The sequence below is a fragment of the Jaculus jaculus genome, chromosome 8, assembly GCF_020740685.1.
Source record: "Jaculus jaculus isolate mJacJac1 chromosome 8, mJacJac1.mat.Y.cur, whole genome shotgun sequence".
Taxonomy (NCBI): domain Eukaryota; kingdom Metazoa; phylum Chordata; class Mammalia; order Rodentia; family Dipodidae; genus Jaculus; species Jaculus jaculus.
In genome coordinates this window covers 65,598,949-65,612,447 of record NC_059109.1, presented here as the reverse complement: position 1 = coordinate 65,612,447, position 13,499 = coordinate 65,598,949, and the positions used below count along the sequence as shown (strand labels likewise).

The 13,499-nt window shown below is 36.5% G+C and overlaps 1 protein-coding gene and 1 long non-coding RNA gene across 4 annotated transcripts; one reads left to right on the top strand and one right to left on the bottom strand.

The window, feature by feature from the left end:
- Window positions 1-547: 547 nt before the first annotated feature.
- LOC123462937 lies at window positions 548-4,779 on the bottom strand. The gene is made up of 3 exons (XR_006638576.1): window positions 4,673-4,779; window positions 3,511-3,674; window positions 548-967 (listed from the first exon to the last, which is right to left on the bottom strand). It is a non-coding gene; the product is annotated as an uncharacterized LOC123462937 (long non-coding RNA).
- Window positions 4,780-5,443: 664 nt separating this feature from the next.
- On the top strand, window positions 5,444-12,765 carry Ctxn2 (cortexin 2). Of its 3 annotated transcripts, none has more exons than XM_045157371.1 (2): window positions 5,444-5,992; window positions 12,314-12,765. In XM_045157371.1, exon 2 carries the CDS (start codon window positions 12,371-12,373, stop codon window positions 12,614-12,616), a length of 246 nt encoding a protein of 81 aa, XP_045013306.1. In that variant the 5' UTR covers window positions 5,444-5,992; window positions 12,314-12,370; the 3' UTR covers window positions 12,617-12,765. The 3 variants fall into 3 exon arrangements, with proteins under 3 accessions (XP_045013306.1, XP_045013308.1, XP_045013307.1); XM_045157373.1 differs by lacking the exon at window positions 5,444-5,992 and adding an exon at window positions 6,023-6,283; XM_045157372.1 differs by lacking the exon at window positions 5,444-5,992 and adding an exon at window positions 6,290-6,547.
- Window positions 12,766-13,499: the final 734 nt, after the last annotated feature.

Sequence of the window (13,499 nt, the reverse complement as noted above, 5' to 3'; positions counted from 1 at the left end):
CCAAACTTCATATTTGCAGAGAAAAGTCTCTCTTTAGGCATTTCCATTTGATTTCTGCTACCTCTGTTTCATGAAATGTGTGCTTTTTGACCTATTGCAGCCCTTCTCAACAAATCATACCACTTCTGATGGGCATTCATTTTATTGGAAGGAATGGTCTTACAAATGTGATTTACTTTGTCATAACACATCACAGAAGAGTAAGAAAGATATTTCATGCCATTATATGTCAAGTCACAACTTTGTAAAATGCTTAAATATAAATGTGTGTACATACAAGATGTATAGAAACAGGGCTGGAGAGATGGCTTAGCGGTTAAGCACTTGCCTGTGAAGCCTAAGGACCCCTGTTCGAGGCTCGGTTCCCCAGGTCCCACGTTAGCCAGATGCACAAGGGGGCGCACGCATCTGGATTTCGTTTGCAGAGGCTGGAAGCCCTGGCTCGCCCATTCTCTCTCTCCCTCTATCTGTCTTTCTCTCTGTGTCTGTCGCTCTCAAATAAATAAATAAATAAATAAAAATTTTTAAAAAAAGATGTATAGAAACAAACATAACATTGTCTTCATTGCTAACTTTTCCAAAGTCAGGAGTAAACCAAAGCTTCATGTACAGAGTCTTAGCAATTTTCTCAACAACTAGTCAGGCTGGGGGGAACAAAAGTCTAGGTGTTATTTTTAGAGTTCAAAACATTAAGAAGGGCAGGAATCACAAGGGCCACCAGCACTGATCCCTGTGACTGGTGGCAGCAGAGAAGTCTGCCCTCTCTTGTGTTCAGAAGGAGCCAGTGGAAAATCCCATCCATCACTCAGGTTCCTGCCACTGCTGCTAAGAGGAATGGTTTCTCTTCTGCCTCCTCTCAAATTCTGGAGCAGTGTCCATCACTGGAAGGATTCAGGTTGGAACACAGATGGCAACAGGATTTGAGAAATGTTTCATAAGTAGCAGAAGCAAGACAGGAGAGGAAGTGCTGAATAGAAATAGATAAGTGTCAAACCACTGAACATGCATCCTGAGCTGCTTTTATATAACAGTCAAGGCATTGATATATTGAGGAAGGCATGTATAAGACAATCTACTTCCAGAATCTATTGATGTCAATTGCACATCAACTAGTCCATATTACAGAAGAATTTATTGTAGCAGAGAAAAGACCACTTTTGTTTCTCTATATTTTCAGCCAAACAAAATAATTCAAACATTATAGTGTTTAGAGTTCACACAGTCATTATATATTATAGCCATTGTACTCAACAGTAAATATAGTGGAGGACTTGTGGTACACTTTGAATGAAATACTGATTGAAATACTGTACAGATATGGGCAGTAAAATTCAAGCTGATTAAATGAAACTTCTTCATTTAAATGGACCATTTGGAATTGAACCATTGAGCATGTCTTTCTTTACAGAAGAGTTTCCATGTGACACCCTATTTTCAATGCAACTCATCAAATAAGCCAGCATTAGATCACTATGTACACTGAAGTGTCATCATACTCAATTCACTTAAGAGTCCACTCAGGTCATTTCTTTTCTGTTGACAAAATTTAACACAGTCACTTTTCTAATCAAATGAAATGATCCTATTACTATATTCTAATCCCATTTCAGCATGAGACACAAGATGGTAAAAAGAACTTAACAGAAAAAAATAAAGAAAGAAAACTAACAGGACTCACAGAACTTTAAGCTACTCAACATCTTGTTGATAATTGAGTAATGTGATAATAGTCCACTCATTTATAGCTGAAGTTTTGAAGATTATAGAGATAAACTCATAAGGAGTCCAGGAATACGTAAATTGTGAATAAAATCTCTGCATTGTGCATTTTTGGAGAGATAGAATGTATTTTTCAAAATAATCTTTAATCTCATCCCCAGAATGGTTAGACATTTCTATGTAGGAAAAAATGCATGCATCAGTAAAAATGACATTCAAACTAGGTAGGGGCATATTTTTAAAAATAGTCAGTTTTTAAATATAGCTAATTATTTAATATCATCTAATACAGAGTAAGCATTAAAGTAACTTTAAAAATAATTATAAATAAGCAACAAATAAATAATCAATATTTATCTTTAACCCATTAATGTTGGTATCCTATATTTGAATCAACTGCACTATTCAATAACAGGCAAAACAACATTAAAAGATTCCACTGGGGGAGTGGAGTCATGTTCTTCAATGGTGTAGCCACTGGCAAGTTGCCTGTGCTCTTGTAAATAACCCTCCATCCATTCTTAATTTAGCTTAATGAGTTATAAAAAGTATAAAGTTGTGAAGAAGGAGTTCAGTGAGAGTGGAAGGGGAATTAAAGAGGGTAATGGGGGTATTAATATGACCAGGATATATTATATACATGTTTAAAATTGCCTAAACAAGAAAGATTCTAGTTCAGGAAGAACACTCAAACAGATAATATGTAGATTTCCATGAAGGAAAAAATTTTAAATATCAGGAGATGCTTCTGTATGTAAAACTTGAGAGTCAGATGTAACTGGGAGCCAAGGTGCCCAAACAGCACCCAAGCGAAGCCTTCTGAACAGAATTCTGAGCTGAATCAGCAAGGGAAAGTCTTGCTTTCCATTTCTCTGTGATGCTTTTGCTGGAATATATTCATTCAATTGCTTTCTAAATCCCTACAGTTGTCATGTCTGTTAACAAGACATACATAATTATCACAATCTCTAACTTAATCAAAAGTTCTTGTCATACAAGAGATACTATTCACAGTACAGAAAAGAAAGAGAGATAACAATGTGCTTTGGGGTTAAGTGGATTAATTATATAAATTAAAATTATCTTGCTGATTTAACAGTTTAATATATGGTCATTACAAATTGTTTTTTTCTTTGTAGCAACTCAGGTATACAATATTTCAATACTTCAGTATTCTATTAAAAATAATTTTTATAAATAAATTTATAAACCAAGCATATATACCTACTAATCAACATTTTGGCTGCAAGAAAATAATACTTGTTTATTTTTATGCTTATCATTTTATAAGGACAGATAACTAAAATAAAATAATGTATCATCATCTGAAACAGTGAAGTTTCAGTACTTAAGGCAATGGAGAAAAGAAACACTTATAAAAGAACCTATAAAGTTATTAATATTTAGCTATTCATTTGATTCTGACATCCTTAGTAACTAAATGAGAAGCAGTAAATGTAAGTGGTAACAGTTTTTACTGTATGTAAGACAAGGACATATCACCTGCTCTGTCTCGATTTGAACAAGGAGGAAGAGTCTGAGATTGCCATTTGTAGAAAGAAATGCTCTTGAAGGAATGTCTAAGGGGGCTAAATGCAGCAAGCATCTTAACACAAGAAATAGTAGGTGATATGTTGATCAAGGCTTTAATAATGCTGTAGCAACCACAGTAGAAATAGAGCAGTTTGTATAAGCTGGGAGTTGTTCATACAAAATATTTTCATATGAATTCAAGAATATTAAAGGTCATTCTGTCTTGGAATGTAAAAACAATGCAATTTATATATTTACCTTTTTATTACTCTGAAAATAGATCACAGATTCTGGAAGCGCAGGTAAACCACAAAGGTTTAGAGGAACATTCATGTATTTTACAATTTTCAATCATGTTCATGAAAGTTGTACAAGGGATTGATGTATAAGAGTTTTCTTCAAGCTGCAGTTCCTCGTCAATTCTTTGGTAGTGGAAAATAAAATATAAATAGCATGTTAATTATTGTGGCTATAGGACTTTGTAGAAGTTGCCACGTTGTTTTATAGTATATCTCTTCAAGGGCAAAGCATGACTCTCATTTATCTTTGTATCCAGGCATCTAGAAAATGAAGTGGAACATAATGGATTTTTAATCCATTATGCTTTCCTGAATGAGCCACTTTGCAGATTTTTAAGATCATTACTACCTCTATGGTATATCTTGAAAAAGGTCAAGGTCATGAACCAACTAATACCAAGCAACATAATTTATAGTTAAACCTTTCCTTTGGCATCAATTCAAAAGCATTTATTGGAAGCACTATATTAAAGGACATAAGGGTGAATTTATTCAGTGCAACCTTAAAAATCTACTTGTGACATCAATGTCATAACTGATCAGCATTCACACAAAGAATCGATAAAGCAATAGCTCTCTCCCATTTTCTAAATAGTGAGAATTATATCTGTAACACCCAGGTTTTTAAAAACAGACTTCATGAGCACTTACCATGGAACCATATTTAAAGCCATAAAATAACAATGCAAGATCTCTAACCATGATGACAGTTCTTGGAATAAGGACCAATATTTACAGCAGATCATGCCCACTTGGTTCTGATACTTTGAATGAGGCTTACAAACAGAGTGGATGGTTGTAGGGAATCAATAGAAATTTAGAGTGGAGTCACTCCATAAATGGTCCTTTAAATTTTTCAAAAAGACTCAGTAAATCCATAGACATGTCACTAGAAAGAAACACATCTTCATTGTCTTTCACAGTGGCAATTAGGTCACGTATCTCTTAGGATGTTTTAATGGCTTTAAATTTTAGAACTTCTTCAAACATGGCCTTATATGAACTTCCCAGCTATACTTTGTGCAACTTTTTTTGTAAGATCATTAAATATCCTAAATAGTAAATGCTCTACATAACATAAAATTTGCTTTTGCTTTATTATTAAACCTGGTCCCACTCACCTCGTGTGTTCTCAGCTTGCTTTTTGCTTTGTGAGGCAGGGTCTCATTCTAGCCCAGGCTAGCCTTGAGTTCCTGGTAATCCTCCTATTTGAGCCTCCTGAATGCTGGGATTATAAGAGCAAGCCACATGCCCAGCTTCAGATTAAAGCAAACATACAAACAAAAAACCAACAAACAAGCAAAACATGTAAATGATGCCCAAATTTTGTTTCTATATTTCCTCAAACATTGACAGTTTAATAGTTCATAGGACAAGTAAGTAAGTGTATAGGGACTCTGCAGGTGTTGTGGAAGTGTAATCACACTGGCATGAATAGAACTTCAGTCCTGAAACTCAAAACAGCTAGACTGCACAGAGATGAGGAGGGAAGTGCTTGTTGTTCTGATTTGCTCTCTTTGCTTTCAGTGTGGCTGGTTCGTGAAATGTATCTTCCTCACTTTAGAAACTGCACCGCAGCTTCCTAAAGGTCTTATCTAAGCGTTGCTTGCTGCTGTTCGGTGTGGTGTAACTGGTGTCAGGGCCGCCTTTCAGCACTGCGGACAGCTCCGAGGCTCCTGCCGAATGGCGGGGAGGCCCTGGGGTGGCAAGAGGTCAGGGGTGGGGAAAACTCCGAATGACGCAGTCTCCATTTAAAGCAGGACACCGTCACTCCATTTTCTGTTTGTCTGATAAGCAGAAACCGCAGAATTTAGCGCCGTCTCCCTGGCCGAGCCTGCTGACATCACACACACACACACACACACACACACACACACACACCAAAATGCCTTCTGCACAGCTGGGGAAGCAGCCCAGAAAACACAGTTTTGCTATAAATTTATTAAACCCTCGCCAACCTAGGAAGCAGAAACGGTGATGGCCCCTGACTGCTACCATTCACAATGTGATATGATTGAAATGAGCTCTTCATCTCTTTCCTTTTAGTACAACTGAAGAACAGATAAGAGCCTGTTGCTGCCTCTGCAGATTCCTGCCCCCTCCCCCTCATCTCCACCTCTTTTCAGTCTCCAGACGCTCCATGTCCACACATGCGAGTGCAAATATTTACATGCTCGCACATCGTCAAAAAAGACCCACATTTTCCTGCGGACACACGCGCGCACGCATTCGGCGACCGCCCACGTCCCGTCTCGCCCACAGATCCAGACATCTGCACACTAGGCCAGGAGAGCGCGGGGCACGGCCCTGTGACTCTCCACGCAGGTCCCCAGAACACGCCTCTTACATTGTCACTGAGCCGATCAACGAGCACGGACAAACCTGCCAAGCCCTAAGTCTACTGGCTGGATTTTTCATCTCCATGGCAACAAGCATGGAAGGTGAGACATTGCTGCCTGCGAAGTAACTTTCTCCCCTTCCCTGGGCAGTCACCGACAGGGTAGCAAGCATGTCCTCATTCTCTTTGATTTCTGGATCAAGAGAACTGGGTGGGGGCGGGGGAGCTGCAGGTCTGCTGAGTTCAAATTCTAAAGAAGAGAGGATGCTAATGCTCTGCAGCTGCTGGTGCTGTTGTTAAACAAAATAAAAATGCGTGTGTGGAGGGGCAGATTTCTGATACTTTCCCTCATAATGTTTTGTGGGACGTTTCCATGCATCCTTCAGGTTAAGAGGTAAAAAGACAGCTGGAGACAGACAATGTAGCATAATAAGGATGGTCTAGGTTTCTCTAGTGAGACATGGTGAGAATTTTCAGATCATGTTTTCCAGTGCTTTGAAATGAATGGGTGTCTGAGGAGCCACCCAGATTATCTTAAGAAAGAAATTCTCCTAAGGTTGAAATCTCGAGGGCTTTGGGGTGGATGCTTGAAGACTCCAAGGTTTTGGACTTCTAGGAAACTGAAATGTATACACATCAACATGATGAAGACATCCGGGTTTGTAACTTAAGGTTTTCCTTTGTTTACAACACACTAGGTTCATAATGATTAGCTCTGTGAAGATGTGGCCTCAGTCATAATTCCTTCTCCCTGCTTTACACAGATATACTAATGTTGTATTTGGTGTGCAGGCCGTATGTGCATGTATAGGAGGGCTCATTATCTATTAAGCTTGGGTTTACTTACATATGTCATTTCATGAAATTACGAATGTCATCCTTCTATTAGAGATGACAACATCTAGATTCAGTCATATCCTATTATATTCAATTAGTAATTCACTATCTCAGGCTTATTGTTTGTAATGTCATTACTGGACAAACATGAGAAAAAATACCTGTTGATTAGAATGAAAACATAGGAGGTTCTTTTGTGTTCACTAGGTGCATACATTTTATTTCTGCAATTGTGTGTTGCATGTAAATTAAACCTTTGTGTTTCTAAAACATGAATTTTTTAGTTCCTAGTTAGTAGACTTATTGCACAGAAGAGATAAGCATCACTTCAACATTCATGTGTATGAAATACTGCAGTTATAAAAATGGTCTCTTTGGTAGACTCCTGACAAGGGACTGTGATTTGATTAACTGATCATGGAATGGCTTCATTTTTTTTTTTTTTTCAGTTAGTTGTTGCTAAGTATGAAGCAACTCCAGCCCATCTGAGCCTTCTAATATCTACTGGTACGCCCCTGACCCAATGTGATGACTCGTGGGGACTTACAAATCTGTGTGTCTATTTGCCATGAAAGAAGTAATTGACTCTTACCATGGTTGCTGAATTCTAGAGTCCCTAAACATTAATTGCTGTGAATATCATTACAGGCTGTGTTTTTATTATTTACAATGATACTAAAAATATTTCAATCATTATATATACATATATATGCATATATACATATATTCTGATATTTAAGCTGTGCTATGTTGATATTACCCATTTTGCATGGTTTAGCACATTTAAAATATTTTTACCACTACTCAGTTTTACATTCTTCTCCCTGTTTATGAAAAAAAAAAACATTTTTTTCTCAACTCTTTTTCACAAAGATTTAAAAAATCAATTAATAGTTCTCCTAGTGTTCTTTGTATCTAAATTTCTCTCATGTTTCTTTCACTTTCTATTTCCCAGTAAATAAAATATTAAAATGTTAAACTAAAATTAAAAATTTCCTCCTGAGGTAGGCATTAAAATATCTTTATTGCAGAAGCTAGGGATTTTTCACATTTTAATTTCTTCCATCAGTTACAAAAAGTGAAAATGTATCTTTTATCGATAGCATCCTGGACACTGTAGTAATTGTGAAGAAATTGGTGTTGCAATTGAAGAGTTCTATTTGTTCATGATAATATTGCTATTAGTAATTCTGTATATCACATCATATTTCATATCATTAAAAAGGCACACAGCTCAACATCCTTAGCAACATATTCTCAAAGATATTTCGACTTGGAGTTGAAATGAGACAAGCTACTCATTTCACATATCAAATAAAATGGAAAGGTTGAGAGATAATTTGAAAAAGCTAGGCCTCAAATGCCCATATTTCACCTGTTATATGTATGTCTGAAATATGAGGACATTTTGTTGAACATACTGTTTGGCAAGTACTTGGACTTTTACCTTTTTAAAAACCTGTTTTATATTTTATTTTTATTTATTTATTTCCGAGAGAGATTGAGAAAGAGGATGGGCATGTCTGGGCCTGTAACCACTGCAAATGAACTCCAGACACATGCGCCACCATGTGCATCTGGCTTACATGGGTTCTGGAAAATTGAACCTGGGTCCTTAGGCTTTGCAGACAAGCATTGGACTTTTACTTTCACGTGCTTATACAGACAAGCCCTGCATCAGTTGCCAAACTTGTTTTTAAATCTGCATGTCGCCTTACTTTTCAATTATTCTTCTGTATCTGTATTTTGTTGTATGAAGTAGCACTTAATATGAAGTCTGTTTTTCCTTTAAGATATTAATAAAACTATTCTTTCTCAGACCAAATTTCTTATTTAAAAAGATAGAAACTTCATATTTCCTTAAACCCTGGGTGAGTTTACCTAGGCTTTGTTTTTGAAAACTGAATTATATGGTCATGTCTTTATTAAATGATCTAGATTTACTATGTTCAGAGATAAGTTTGTTTACTTTCTAAATCTTTAATATACTCTTAATTTCACTACTTGCTTGTGAAACTACTATCTTTACATTTGTCTAGGCATAAAAGAGTAAGGTCATGTTTGAGACCTCTCATATCTTCTATAATATTTTCTATATCTTCTATAAATATTTTCACAACCCATGCCATTTTCCACATTACTCATACAATCCCTCATTGATTTTCACATGAAACATTTATTTCCCTGATTTATGTCTAATTTAGCCTTATCATTAAGTAATACATAGTGAAATAAATTTAAAATTCTTAACCCAATAGTTAAGGTGTTTTATAATTTGGCTCTGATCCATCTTTCCAACATTTTGTTTCTCATGCTACCCTTCATGTGGACCAGATCACTTACCACATTCTGAACAAAACCAGCACTTTCCTACTTTCTTCTTTACTATGGTGCCCTTTGTTGCCTCCTATCCTAAATCTAAGTCCTGTTGTCTTTCAGGTACTGTTCAAATATAGTCAGTCCTTACAAAAAAAAAAAAAAAACTTTTCTGATCTTTAAGTGAGTAAAATATCTATTCCCTCTGAATTTGTCTAGCTTTTTGATTATTTTCATTTGAACAATAATAAAATCAACCCCATATATTTGTTATGCATATAAAAATTTAGACAATAGAAACTTGGTAGATGTTAAATATATTTTGTTTTCTCTTTTTTTATATAATGCCCTTGTAGACAACTGCATTGTTCTATTCTTGTTTGAACATGACCCCTCTCCTTTACTAGTAAGGACCTCTTTGAGTAGAGAGGCTGTGTCCATGAGAAAATAACAGCAACGCAATAAATGTTTAGGCATGTAAGTATAGTGAGGCATAATAGGTGTTATCACTTTGCTTCATTGTACCCACATTCAATTTTACATTGCATTTGCTTTTCAAGGAGCCACATCATATATTTGACTTACGCTAATATTTGATGAATTGCAACTTGTATATTTATTTTAAATAAACTGTCAAGTTCTGTTTCCCTACTCGGGGTTCATACATCTCCCTCCTTCATACTTAAAGGACTTTTAGAAATGTTTCTATTAAATTTTATGTTCCAGTTTCAGTCCAGAAGTTACATCATTAGAATTGTCTTAAAATCTCAAATCTGCAAGATATCATATAGTTTCAGCCAAACTTTTTGTCAGATTGAATAATCATCACTTCAGTGTCATCAACCTAGTCCCTTAGGTTCTCAAAAATACTTAAGAGGATGTACGTAAGGTTAGGCCTCTGTGAAACTACAATAAAAACCTGTGTCTATGATTACAGAACCCAGAATTTATTAGTTAAATGAACTATAAATTTACATAAGCAAACATCTTACACCATCCTCACAAATATATTGTGCAAAAATGTTAAATGCTTTGTCACAATTACTATATGTCTGTCCTATTTCCTTGAGTCATCATATTACTAGTAAACTATCAAAAGAAATGAATTTAGTATCCAAGATATACTATAGTTTGGATTTGCAGTTTCCCCCAAAGGACCACTTATTCCCCAGCTGGTGATGCCTGCTACTTTCCAGAGAAGAGGAGACCTAGTAGTATTGGAGGTGTGCCCACTGTTTTCTTCCCTGCTGCTGTAAAATGAGCAGCCCTTGTCTATGCCAATATATAATTTTCACCATATCTTCTTTCTTCTTTATTAAAAAATTTATTTATTCATTTATTATTAGAGAGGTGGGGAGAGAAGAGGTGCATCAGGACCTCCAGCCACTGGAAACAAACTCAAGATACATGTGCCACTATGTGCATCTTGCTCATGTGGGTACTGGAGAATCAAACCTGGGTCCTTAGGCTTCACAGACAAGTGCCTTAACCACTAAGCAATCTCTCCAGCCCACTCCTTTTAATAACTGAAATATTTGTTTCCATACACATAGCTCTGGTAGCTGTCTCATTCTAACAACATTTTTGGTATTGGCTATTTTATTTGGTGAGACATTTTGAAAGATACAAGCCTTTTTCCTTATTACTCATTCCACTCATTCTTACATTACTATAACTCAATTATTTTTCTGAAAATTGGATCAAGCATACCCAAGGGATAATCACTTAAAAGAAATGTAATTTTTACAAAACATCAGAATAATAATTCTCATATATCAGATGACTAGCTAGTTGTTACATTCCTCTCAACAAGAGTGAATGGCATTTGTAATCATTTGACTTAATTAAATAACTTCATTTAACTCTTTAATTAAAAAGTTTAATTAACTTATTAAGATATAACATGGGGGCTGGAGAGATGGCTTAGCGGTTAAGTGCTTGCCTGTGAAGCCTAAGAACCCCAGTTCGAGGCTTGATTCCCCAGGACCCACTTTAGCCAGATGCACAAGGTAATGCATGCATCTGGAGTTTGGTTGCAGTGGCTGAATGTCCTGGTATGCCCATTCTCTCTCTCTCTCTCTCTAACTGCCTCTTTCTCTGTCTGTCTCTCAAAGAAATAAATAAAAATAAACAAGCAAAAAAAAAGATATAACATGGGCAAAAGCCCTATTTTGTTTAAATTCAATGCAAACTTATTGAATAGGTTAGCCATAGTTTTAAAGTCTCAGTATACTAGGGTTTAGAAGTAAAAATATGATAGAAGGAGTACTGGGAATTGGTCTTGATGTTGAATTGCAGAAAAAGCATGCTGATCAATTTGTATTTTAAATTTATCTATAGGGTTCTGGAAAATAATGGAGATGGTTGTTGGGAATTGATTGTATTAATACTGTGTTTTAAAAGCACATTGTCCCTTAACAGAGTGATATTTAAGCTGAGCATGGTGGCTCAGGCCTATAATCACAGCACATGGGAGGATGGGGCAGGAGAATTACCATGAATTCAAGGCCAGTCTAGTTTACTACATAGTGAGTTCCAGGCCAGCCTGGGATACAGAGTGAAAAACTGTATCCAAAAAAGTGACATTTATGACAGTGAAAAAGAAAATGCAAGCATATATGCATGGAAGTTAAAGGGATAAAAAGTGAAAAGATATCACATATGTTAAAAGAATCAGAATTTGTTTTAGACAAAATGGCAGTGATGGTAAACATTGAAATACGGGTTGTAATCAGCACATGTAGCTTATGCTCTGCTTGTTTATGTTATTGTACACATTCAAAAATTAACAGGAAATACAGGTAAAAGAAGCAGTGATAACTACATAACAGTTGAATCAAAGGTGCATAATGTTAATTATTTGAAGATCCACATTCACATTTGGTTTTAGTTTTCGAGTACATAAGCACAGATTTATGTACACACAAAGGCAATTTTGTAACTATTGTAGAAGTTGCATCTCAAATGTTAAGTTGACTCTGATCCATATCCGATGACATTTTCAAACATCTTTAGTGAGTTAAGTGGGTTTTTAATAAGTTAGATTTTTTTTTCAAGGTAGGCTCTCGCTCTAGCTTACGCCGACCTGGAATTCACTGTGTAGTTTCAGGGTGGCCTTGAACTCACAGCAATACTCCTGCCTCTGCCTCCTGAGTGCTTGAATTAAAGACTTGTGCCATCACATCTGGCTAACAATGTCAGATATTTTAAAACAAGTTCTGGTCCAATGCTATATGAGGTTGAAACTAACTTGAGTCCCATTTATGCCTAGACCAAGAGTTGATCCCAACAGGCATTCCGAAGAGCCGTGAAGATGTGCCCGTGAGTGATGAGTAGCCCCCACTGCGGCAACTCTTCCGCTGAGATGAGTGTCAGCGAAGTCTCCGCTTTCTCTTTGACTCTGGAGCAGAAAACTGGCTTTGCTTTTGTGGGCATTTTGTGTATCTTCTTGGGACTTCTTATTATCAGATGCTTCAAAATTTTATTAGATCCATATAGTAGCATGCCTTCCTCTACATGGGAAGATGAAGTGGAAGAGTTTGATAAAGGGACATTTGAATATGCGCTTGCATGAGAGTTCTGGTGTTAGGCTCTTTCCAGTGGTGGGATACATGGTGTTTATGTTTGTAACTACCTGATTGTGCTGGAGAGAGGTGCCTTTCATTCACTGAAATCAATAAACATCTGTGATTGATTCACCCACCATGCTGTGAAAATTGTAAACCTTGGTTGAGATTCTTCACTTTTCTTTGTCTTCCTCCAGCATAGAAATTTCTATGAATGGAGCAAAACCATGACCCCAGACATATGAGTAACCTTTATTATCATCTCCAACATCTGCCTTGATATTCTCTCCCTTTTCTATGCCCATGAACTAGCTGGAGGCATCCTGCAAAGCAAGCACAGGTACCCTCTCCATACCCCTACCCTGAATATCTAGTGCAGGTACCCTCTTCATATTCTAGACTGGAACCATGATATAGCTTTTGAAAATAAGTCTTAAGCCAGAAACCTTCAGTGCAAAGAATAAACAGAATATGATGCCTTAATTAGCAGCCTTAGGTTAAAAGTTTCACAATGAAAAAAATTTAGAAAACTACCACCCAAACTCACAGATTCTAAAGTTTCTCAAAATTTGTAATATTCTTCTTAAAGAATATTATGGGTGGAAATCGTGTAGCTTGAAGTCCAAGTGAGAATTGCCCCTTGCCAATTCTTCTTCTACCACCCTGCATATGAGATTGTTAAAAATGGAATTTCCAGGGTTGAGTAGACAGTTTAGCTATTAAGAGTACTTGCCACTTAAGCATGAAGGAGTCTCAGGCCAGCAACCACCAAGTTAGACTCCCCAGAAAAAAATGCTGGATGTAGCCACACACATTTGTAGCTCCACAGGCTCACTTGACAGCAGTTCTTTCTGGGTTAAGCGAGAAACCCCATCTTAATGAAATTCTTGG

What these genes read in the sequence shown, in the direction of transcription:
- Ctxn2 (XM_045157371.1), top strand. Translation starts at nt 12,371, where the DNA reads ATGAGTAGCCCCCACTGCGGCAACTCTTCCGCTGAGATGAGTGTCAGC.